This window comes from Nannobrachium achirus, assembly GCF_963921795.1.
Source record: "Nannobrachium achirus genome assembly, chromosome: 22".
Classification (NCBI taxonomy): Eukaryota; Metazoa; Chordata; class Actinopteri; order Myctophiformes; family Myctophidae; genus Nannobrachium; species Nannobrachium achirus.
In genome coordinates, this window is record NC_137829.1 from 3,003,391 (window position 1) to 3,015,038 (window position 11,648).

The 11,648-nt window shown below is 42.3% G+C and overlaps 1 protein-coding gene across 1 annotated transcript; it reads left to right on the forward strand.

Moving 5' to 3' along the window:
- Window positions 1-1,537: 1,537 nt before the first annotated feature.
- LOC308307270 (hemopexin-like) lies at window positions 1,538-11,105 on the forward strand. Its single transcript, XM_080752450.1, has 10 exons — window positions 1,538-1,665; window positions 2,084-2,112; window positions 2,261-2,398; window positions 2,619-2,776; window positions 3,241-3,394; window positions 4,004-4,219; window positions 5,025-5,126; window positions 6,398-6,525; window positions 6,985-7,132; window positions 9,132-11,105. Exons 1-10 carry the CDS (start codon window positions 1,604-1,606, stop codon window positions 9,359-9,361), a joined length of 1,365 nt encoding a protein of 454 aa, XP_080608576.1. The 5' UTR covers window positions 1,538-1,603; the 3' UTR covers window positions 9,362-11,105.
- The last annotated feature ends 543 nt before the right edge of the window (window positions 11,106-11,648 follow it).

Here is an 11,648-nt window from a genome sequence, read left to right on the forward strand (position 1 = left end):
ATGTCCCAAAAACGTTTTTCAAAAGGTTTGAGGCTAAATTACCACTCCTGAATAGAGAGCCTCTCTCATTTTTGAATGGCTCTCAGAGCATTTCAGCTGCAGTACCACCTTTGGCCTGAACTGCGCCTTTGGCCTGAAATATGCAAGATTTCCCACTCATTGTAAATGAGAAAAGCTGCCATGCAATGACAGAATAGAATACCCACTACAATCAGAAATATATATATATATATATATATATATATATTGTGGTAAATGGATGTATTGTTCTGATTAAGATCTCACCTCACCGCTACTCACCAGTTAAGAGTGGGGTGGCTCAGAGTAGATGACAGAGTACAGCAACTTGCAATGGGCCTGGTGTACAAGATACACTACACCACTATGATACCCAAGTACCTGTCAAAATACTTTAAAAACGTTAAGGATGTCCATAATTACAACACCAGAGGCAGTGCCACAGATCACGTTCAACCCAGAGTCAACTCAAAGAAAGGGTCGAACTCGTTCTTCTGCTACACCACAAAAATGTGGAATGCCTTACCGAAGGCCATAAAGGAGTGTGGATCACTAGCATCCTTTAAAATTGCCCTAAAAAACCACTTACAGGCAGCAGCCGTTCACAACTGGTAAAAACCTAGCCCAACCCTACCCTCCCTGCCCCTTCCTTGTATATACTGTACATACTGATTGTTTAGACTTACTGTTACCTGCCCCTTCCTTGTATATATTGTATATACTGTACTTACTGATTGTATAGACCTACTGTTTTCTTTTTTTCTTTACATATCTACTGCATAGTACTGTGTTCTATTTGTCTGTCATTCAATGTTATATGAGATACTTTAATGGTTTCCTGTTGAAATAAGCTTAGTCTTTTCATGGATCTCCTTTTAGTAGACCTTGTACCAGTGAACTGTACCGTCATGAATCTGTACATTTTCCTATGCAAACTTCTAATAAAGCCTTCAATCAATCAAATCAAAGACCCGGTGCCATGGCATTGGTCCGAAGGTTCATTAGTCCGAAGGTTCATTAGTCCGAATTTGCTAAGAATACTATGCCTAACTCTAACCCTAACCCTAACCCTAACCTTAACCTCAGTAACCCTAACTAAATTCGCACTAACCTATCATTATCTATTAAGGCCTCAGGTCTTAATGCGTTAATTTTCAAATTAATTGAATACAATGGTCAGCAGTCTATATTTAGGCTATTTTAGTTGGTGCACAGTGTTCCTTTTTTAGTGAGATAAGGTCATGGTGCAGCTCTCTCTCTCTCTCTCTCTCTCTCTCTCTCTCTCTCTCTCTCTCTCTCTCTCTCTCTCTCGCTCTCTGCACGCAGGCAAGAACGCACGCGCGCGCGCACACACACACACACACACACACACACACACACACACACACACAGACATGTCGGGTCTGTCTTTTTGAGCGTGGATGTGTTTGAGGCAAAAAGAAAACAAATGCCCTAGGTGGTGACCCATGATCACCCATCCCACATTCGGTTGAGTCATAGACTGTAAAATATAGGGTTGAGTATAAATAGTAGCTGCAGCATTAACCAGTGTACCTAGTTCTGATCTCTTTCACCCCAGATCACCATGCAGCTGCTCTCCTGGACCCTGTGCCTGTGCCTGGCTGCAGCCCTATGTCACGCTGCCCCGTAAGTAGCATGGAAATCCATATAGCCCTCTTCATCAAGGAACATGTGATATATTTTTCTACTTAGGATTCTAGGATTTAAAGGAGCAACCTCACAACATTTGTCTCAGCACGGATTGAATGCAGTCTTTAACCACATTAAACCTGGCATCCCTATTTTCAGCAATTTTTCAAAAAAAACTATTTATTACATTCAATTGTTTTTCAAGCACGAGTTTTTCAATAACGAAAATAGATCTACAAACTCACAACACTACATAAAGTAAAGTATAGCTATTCAATCTATCAATCAATCAATCAGCTTGTACGTAGGTCTATTTATTTGTCATACGACAAATATAGAGCTTAAGAGATTCAAATATTTTGGAGTCTTCTACAATGTTCTACTGCAACATGAAATACATTTCTTTGCCTTTCAGGCACCATGAAGGGCACCACAAAGGGGAAGGTGAGTTGCAACAAAAAAAAGTGTTACTCACTGAGTAACAATGGTCTTACATCAGAATTCCAGTGCTAAGGTTTGTAGGAAGCATCCATGTCATGAAAAACGTTCTCCATAATATTTCCCATCACTGACTGTTTCTGTGTGTTTGTAGATCATCATCCTCATGACGGCGATCATGGACATGATCATGCGGATGTACATCATGATGATCATCACCTTGACCGGTGTCATGACATAGAGATGGAGGCTGTAACTGTGGATAATGAGGGAATCCCATTATTTTTCAAGAGTAAGGCCCCAAACACTGGAAAAAAATATGAATTTTGTGATATTGTACTTATTTGTTTTGAATAGGGCTCAAGTGCTAAACCTCTGCCAGCCCCCTTTCCTTGATTATTTTCACAACGGTTATACTTGGAATATATCATATTGTCTGTGTCTAATACACTTCACTTAGATTGTCTTCTGTTGTGGTATTGCTGTATGAAATTTGCCTTGTTTCCGGCAAGATGAGCATCTCTGGAAGGGTTTCCATGGCAAGGTTGAGGCAGCCAACGAGACCTTCCATGAGCTGGATGAGCATCACCACCTGGGCCACGTGGATGCTGCCATCAGTTTGCCCCACAAGAGCGACGAGGGTGAAGATCACCACACATACTTGTTCCTGGTACAGCGCTTCCATGATAGCTCACCTTGTTCCCCCTTCAGTAATTCCCCTCCGATTATATCATCTGAAACAGCCTGTGATTTGGTTAGGAAGTTATTAGGTTTAATGTCATCTTCTTCTTTAGAGTAAGCCATTAACTAATGTTAACTGATATTCTTTACACACTGGCTGCTACCTGTCTAATGCTATTATGATGTGTCATGTTGGTGCATCTCCTCTGCTCTTGAAGGTAAATTGCAATGGAAAAAATACATTTATTAATTTGGCAAAGTATCATTGATGTCAACAACTTAATCTCTTAATAAATGGAATGTCAAATTTGATATAGGATACAATACAGAGGAGTATTGTGTATTGTCCATATTGTATTTACTTGTTTACTATACTTACTAATATCTACTATTTTACTATCAAACAAGTCATAGTAAATATGCAGTGATAGTGATTCTGATGCCTTGATGCAGCATGACCAGGTGTTCCAATACTGCGGACACGAGCTTCTAAAGGGCTACCCCAAGAACATCTCTGAGGTCTTCCCTGGAATCCCCCATGAGCTAGACGCTGCTGTGGAGTGCCCCAAGCCAGAGTGTGATGAAGACTCTGTCCTCTTCTTCATGGGTTGGTAGCATGCAGTTGTGGAAAAAAGTACTTTACTTAAGTAAAAGTATCAATTCTGCAATGTAGAAATACTCTGTTACAAGAAGAAGTCAATACAAAATGTACTTGAGTAAAAGTGCTAAGGTATGGTGTCAAAATGTACTTAATGTACCAAAAGTAGAAAGTACTCATTATGCAGAATGTTCCATTTCACAAGTTTTCAAATATAAGAAATGTATTTAAATATTTAGAAAATAGCGTCTATTTTCAAATGGCCAAAATGTACCTAGGGTTTTGTTATACTTATCCAAATCTACAAAGTAACTAGTAACTAATGTTTCCAAATAATTGTAGTGGAGTAAAAGTATGATATTTGCCTCTGAGATCTAGTGGAGTAGAAGTAAAAGTATTGGAAATTGGAAATACTTACAAATACCTCAAACTTGTAGGCTGGCTACTTAAGTGCTGTACTTAATTGTTTTCCACCTTATGTGTATAAAGAATGCATGTGAAAATAAAAAAAAAACAGCTTAATACTTAATCTGATGTAGGCTACTTACTGATAAAGTCAGTGCAGCTGGCAAATTAAAACAAGTGTGCTTCTTCTAACATGATCTTCTGTCAATGAAGGTATCCATGTCTGGGACTTCCACCTAGAGACAAAGGAAGTCCATCAGGAGGATTGGAAAGGCCTGCCAAAATGCACCTCAGCTTTCCGCTATCATGACCACTATTACTGCTTCCATGGACACCTGTTCGACAAGTTCGACCCTAAGACCGGCGAGGTGGACAGCAAATACCAGAGCAAAGAGATCCATGACTACTTTGCGGAGTGCCCACATTATGGTAAGTGTTTACAAGAGGATTTCTTTCATGCATGCTTGTGTGTCTGTCGATATATCCTAGTCTTTGTGATTATTAAACGAAAGCAAACCTCAAGCCTCAAGTGCTGCCTATTTTTATGTGCATGTATGCACGCACACACATGTGCGCAACCACGCACGCACGCGCGCACACACACACACACACACACACACACACACACACACACACACACACACACACACACACACACACACACACACACACACCATTTTTGCAGTTTGAACAAAAATAATAATGGATTAAAGTAAAATGATTTGAGGAAATGATTCGAGGCAATGTCTAATTTTACAATTTACAATTTAGGCCTTTAGCAGACGCTTTTAATCCAAAGCTAAGTAACTAATTAAGTACGTTTAATCCAAAGAGACTTACAATAAGCAGGTAATACATCAATAAGCAAGATAATAAGTCAGTACATCAACAACAATGCATAGGAATATCACATAGGTAGACCACGCACAAAACGTTTCTAAAACCTAAAAATGCTATCTAGCTTCATGTATGGTCATTGAGGGAAGGGGAGTGTTACAGTAGCGCTATGGGTTTAGGTGGAGCCTGAAGAGGTGAGTCTGAAGAGGTGAGTCTGAAGAGGTGAGTCTTCCACGGCGGAAGCTAGTAGGGAGTGAGTCTGTAGTTCTAAGTGCGACAGGGAGTTTATTCCACAGTTTGGGGGCCTAATAGCTAACTTTACTGAAATATCTGTGATTAATGTCTATGTACATACTATGCAACATCAACCTAAGAAGCTGGTGCATGTATTCTCCAGGAAATTACACTGACGTTGACCATGTGGAGTTGGAGCGTTGCAGTCGTGTGCACCTGGAAGGCATCGTATCGGACAATGCTGGGAACCTGTACGCCTTCAGAGGTGAGACAAGACCAGACTAGACAGCACAGCAGCCTGTCTAAAAGGTCAAAGTCAACAACTTAACATATTTCTCTATCCAAGCTGTTACATGTTCATCATTATTTGTTAAAGGACAACTCCGCCCTAAATCACTTCTAGGCTCATTTTCCTACTTACATTGATCCAAAATTACTGTCCATGGGGTCTATTAGACACAAATGCCCCCGTTGTCCAGTTTCCCCAGCAGAACGCAGCAGCTCTCATAGCATAGAGTGGAGCCTATAAGCCTATCACTGTTACACTATTTGTTGCGGTCAAAAGTGATTTATTTTTTCATGAATGTGTTACTATTTGTCATTACAAACACGTCCATGCCTTGATTGTCCCACACAAGCCACCAAAATCTCATAAATCATGTTTTGGGGTGAGCATTCGGCACAACTGCCAATCAAAGTGAGTGTACTGGCCAATCACAGGGCATCTTTCCCGGGACTTGGTAAAACACATGAAAGCATAATCTGTTTAGCAGAGTGTGATGGCTTTTTTGGGACAACAATGGCATGGATGTGTTTGTAATGACAACTAGTAACACATTCATGAAAAATAAAATCACTTTTGACCACAACAAATAGTGTAAAAGTGATAGGCTTATAGGCTCCACTCTATGCTATGAGAGCTGCTGGGTTCTGCTGGGGAAACTGGACAACAGGGGCATTTGTGCCTAATAGACCCCATGGACAGTAATTTTGGATCAATATATGTAGGAAAATGAGCCTAGAAGTGATTTAGGGCGGAGTTGTCCTTTAAGGTCGCCTGATCCCACAGATGAGAATCCAGCCTAACTGTAGCTATTATATTGTATGCTCTGAGGTCCACAAGTAAAATCAACTAGTAATCTGCAGAAGAAGCTAGTCTATCTTAACAAAACAGGTTCCCTCTTGTTGAGGTGTGGCAGTTTTACACATTCAAGGCAGGAATCGTTTTTGCTTTGTTAAATGACAACAACAGGATAGTGAGGATACTATATACTTCCTACTACGGTATACTGGCCAGAGGCCATGGTGGTTGTTGATTCCCAGGACTGTGAATTGGGAATCACCAACCTCTGTCACTGTTCCACAAGGGTTGGTCTCGTGCCACAGTGGCTGACAGAGTACTGCACTGACAGAGTACTGCACTATCTATGCAGCCACAGTTTAAATGTACCATCTTTTCACCTATAAGTGTTGTTCATATCATACTCTGCCTATATACAAGACGGACCATTACTGTACGCTGTATGTGTCTCCCAGGCCACCACTATCTACACAAGGACAATCACTCGAAGTTTGAGTCCGATAAAATTGAGCATGCCTTCAAGGAGGTGCACAGTGACGTTGATACTGTATTCTCCTATGACCACCACCTGTACTTGATCAAGGTAATATGAAGCATCCATGGTGTTCACATGCAAATACCCCAAAAGAAAAACGGGAATTTACCTTTTTCGATTAATTAATTCAGAAGTGATTGCAGAGATAATTAATAAGGGTGTGCAGGAATTAATTGAAATTTTGATCTTTGGGGGATTGGATTTACTACAGCATAAAGATAAAAAGCAAGCTTTGTGTGCAGTTTGTGCGTTTGTGCGTGTGTGAGTGTATGTGTTGCCTTATCAAATGCAAATACTTGGCTTGTGCAATGCTTGCTTGCATGTACGCACACACGCACGGACACACGCACGCACGCACACACACACACACACACACACACACACACACACACACACACACACACACACACACACACACACACACACACACACACACACACACACACACAGATGTACTGTTGACACACAAACATTGTTTCCAGGCTAAACTCCAAGTCTGCTCCTCAGGATGATAAGGTGTTTGCCTACACATTTGAGGAGCCCCACACTCTACTGGAGGGTTACCCCAAGGCAGTGAAGGAGTACCTGGGTGTTGAGGGCCATATTGATGCAGCTTTCCACTGCGAGGGTGACCACATCGTTCACATCATCAAAGGTAAATCCATGGTCTAATCCTAAAATTCACAAAGCCTGTTGAGGAGGATAGGAGGAGTAGGAAGTAGGACCAAAGACAGAGCTGCACCCCCTTGCTTACCACCCGAGAGATAATACTTTTTGATAAGCTATATGCAATTAGAAACATCTGAATGGAAAATTATAATACAGAATCACACATCCTTCCTACTTTGTTTCCCTCCTTTCGCTAATTTGACACGTCAGTCATCATCATTTAATTGCTATTCCTTTACGTTATTACGGTATACAATATACAAATACAAAAACCAAGCACTATCCAACAAAAAGTAGTAGACTGTACAAAATGCCATGGCATTCCTTTCTCTATATCAGTGGTTCTCACCCTATGGGTCGGGACCCCCAAGGGGTCCCCAGGTGATTAGCTTAAAGTGCAATATTGTTTTCTCACTCAGAGAGGGGTATCTGCACATTTCTAAAGTGACAATTTAAGGCCAAATTGTCAAATATTAGAGAGAGAAATTGTTGCGAGGCGAACTTGTGAGCATGTAGATCTGTTATTTTCACATTAGAACTGAGTTATACAAAATGTAATGACTCAACTCTTAGTGCTCGTCAGGGTGGGGGGTCCCCAGTTAAAATATGATTATTTTGGGGGTTGTGGCCTGAAAAGGTTGAGAACCACTGCTCTATTATAACCAACATCCAGGGGCCATCACCATGTTGGCATGTTGTCTTGTGGTGGTGGGTTAATGTCAAAATAGATTTTATTTTTGCCACGGACATACAAAATGAGTAATATTACGAGAAACACAAAGAGATAGCCCTGAATGACCATAACAGGTCTGAAACTCTGAGAGTCAGGGGGTCCCTGCAAATTAATTGAGAACCAGTAGTACTAGTGGACTATTAATATGCCAATTTAGTGTTGTTGCGACCGTCAGGTCGCAGTTACTATCAAAACCTCCACAAACTGTGAGTCCGTCCGTCAGTCAGTCAGTCTGTCTGTCACACCTCACACGTCACACTATTGCCCTGCTCATATCTCCGCAACCATTGCCCCGATCCATGCCAAATTTTGCACACACACTCCTTGCCTGCCAAACTACAACCTCCAAGGACCCCTGGAGCTCCAGGGACCCCCAGGTCCCTGGGGGACCCCCAGATGTAAAAAATGACCAAATGTGCAAAAATGACCAAATGACCACCCCAACGGGGCTGCTCACGAGGAATTCCCGGGGACCACCGACTCCTGGTGCTCCAGAACGGATGCCAAAGTGGTGGCGCCCCCAGTGGAGGACCCCCTCCACTGCAGCTCACATAAAATGCCGAACCTCGGGCTAGGAGCGTCCGGGAGAGCCGGGGCCGGTACCTATTCGTCCGCCAAGGCAACGTGGAGACCCCACCCCTCATTTCTCACATGGCCCTCTTCTAGCGCCACCATGAGGCCGATTCTTGCAAAACACATTTTTGGACACTGCTCCTACAGATTTTGCCCTAAAATCACACAAATCGGTACACACTATGTCTACACTCATGTCATCAACATGGATCTGTCCCATATAGTGCCACCATCAGGCCGATTTTTTCAAGCACATTTTTGGACACTGCTCCTACAGATTTTGCCCTAAAATCTCGCAAATCGGTACACAGTATGTCTACACTCATCTCATCAATATGGATGTCCCATATAGCGCCACCATCAGGCAGATTTTTTTAACCACATTTTTGGACACTGCTCCTACACATTTTGCCCTAAAATCACACTGACGGTCGCTTATCTCCCGATTAGGGAGTCTTACTGGTAGTAAATAAGTGTTATATAGGCCATTCTGAGGAAAACCTGTATACTTGACTTGCAGTAATTGGGTGATCAAAATAAGAACATTATAATTGCCACGGACAAGACCAAGTCTTTGCCACTGACACATTTGTCATGACACATTTGTCAGTGTACGGACATAGTGATGACCCCTGCCATCATCACATATCTCTTCCCATACTTTCTTTCTTTGCTCCAGGTAATCACATCTATGACGTGGACATGGCGGCCAGCCTCCGTGCTGCGACAAACGAGCGCCCGCTGGCACTCTTCAAGAAGGTGGACGACGCCATGTGTGGTCCCGACGGCGTGACGGTGGTCCTGGGAAACCACTACTACCACTTTGAAAGCCCCATGGTCATGGTCGCTGCCAGGGCCCTGCCCGAGCAGCACAGGGTTACCCGGGATCTCTTTGGCTGTGACCACTAAACCAATGGTTCTCAAACCTTTTCATGTCAAGGACCCCCAAATTGACACTTACGAGCCGGCGGTCCCCCATTTGTAAAGATATGCATAAGAGAGGATATTTACGGCTCTAGCAGTGATTCTCAACCATTTTACTTTCAAGGACCCGTCAGTTTGTCATGCATTAAGGCTACAGACCCCCATCATGTAATGGTATTTCTATCTATGAGACCCCAATTTACATTGTAAAATCAATGTTAATGTTAATTTACCCATACCCATAAGAGTCCATTTGGTCCCTAACTATCATTTAGCTGGGGAACCCCTGGACCCCATTTTGTGAACCAATGCACTAAACGGTCTCACATTACGAAACACAGGAAGGACCTGCTTTTCTTTTTCTTTATTTTTTTGTTGAGGAAAGATTTTCAAAGAATTACACATTTTGACACATTTTGAAAAATAGGCCAAAACAGGTATGCCAGTCTTAACTCATTAAAACTGGGAAAGCATCTGTGTCATTTTAGATAACTAGAAGCGTCTAGTCGGCGACCTGGCCAACTCGGGAACGATGTAAATAGGGAATGAATGCCCCGCCCTTTAATGCAAACCCCATTATACCTGTTGTCATAGGACCCGTTTTGACCATCTGTTTGCCTGTGTCCATTTATGCCCATATATGGAGATATCTGTTATCTGTCTGTCTGTCAGCGTCCATTTTATGTCCATATATGGAGATCACTGCAGATATAGTTCTGGGTCCATTTTATGCCCATATATGCCCATATATGGAGATATCTGTCTATTTGCGTCCATTTCATGCCCATATATGGAGATCTCTGTATCTGTCTGTCTGTGTCCCTTTATGCCCGTATATGGAGATCTTTGTGATTCTGCGTAAATTTTATGCCCATATATGCCCATTTATGGAGATCTCTGTATCCGTCTGTCTGTGTCCCTTGCATGCCCGTATATGGAGATCTTTGTGATTCTGCGTCCATTTTATGCCCATATATGCTATATATGGAGATATTCAGAGATTTTTTGTTGACTCATGTGGCGTACGTGATGTCAGAGCCTTTTATGAGTGATGTCACAATGAGTCAGCGCTTGCGCCGATTTCCTCCGGAACAGCCTGATGTCAACAATCAGCTCCGCATAAGGATATTCCGAACGTTTCGGGCCGGTTTCGGAAAACCGCGCGTCGGGTCGGGTCGAGGCCCGGCACTGCACTCTGCGCCGCGGCGGGGAACGCGCGTGCCGAATCTGAAGCCGGTGGGACGAACGGTTCTCGAGATACGCGGATTACAGACACACAGACAGACAGACAGACACGCAGAGACTTCTCGCATTTATAGATAGATGATAAATCTTGAAAGTGTGCGAACTACTGATTTAGACATTTTGTAGAATCGGCTTCTGGTCTTAATAATATTATGGTTTAACACCATTTATTTTTATTTTTTTTATATGTGAATTTGTGATATTATCAAACAAATAATATGACATCCTCATTTCCCATAATGAAATGCATGTACATAATTCAGTCTGATCAGTGCAGTAGCAGATAAAACGACAGCCGTAAAAATGAATCCCCAGAGGAGTATATCAAAAGTAGAGGCACGGTCCGGACCCCCTCTGTCCCCCCAGAAAATCTAACCCTGCCTACCTCCAAGTCTTTGTTCATTTGCTGCTTGTTTCATTTTCCTTCTTCTTTGTATACGGTTCTCCATTCTCAGGACTTCATATCTCTGTGATTCTCCTCATAGCTCCTATCAAGTTGTTGTGAATAAAGATTTACAGCAACATGGAACAAACATGCATCTGATTCTGTTTTCAATTGTTTGAGAGGAATTATGTTTAGCTCCAATTAGAGTTTGATGAATCAAACGTACCAGCAGTGAAATGTTCTGCAGAGACAGAGTTCTGGCACAACAATACAATATGACAAGATCATTTTAAAATCAGAGGAACCACTCTCCACAGAATGGGTTTGCCGCTCTGACATCACACTCTGCCTTGATGTCCCTTTTATGCCAATATATGATGTCATCACTAGTCACACTTGCAAAGTAATTATTTCCTTGTCTGTTTTATGCCCCTATATGGAGATCCCTGTCCCGATGTCATCAGCATATCTGGGAATGCCCATATTTGGTAATGCCCATATATGGGCATGTTCTGGCATCACGTTGTTGACTATCATGCAGGGGTCTCCATAAATGGGTAACTGGTCCCATATACATCACTGGCCAGATGGCCAGGGCGAGGTTGCATGTCTTACTGAGAATAATTAATAATATTAATACTG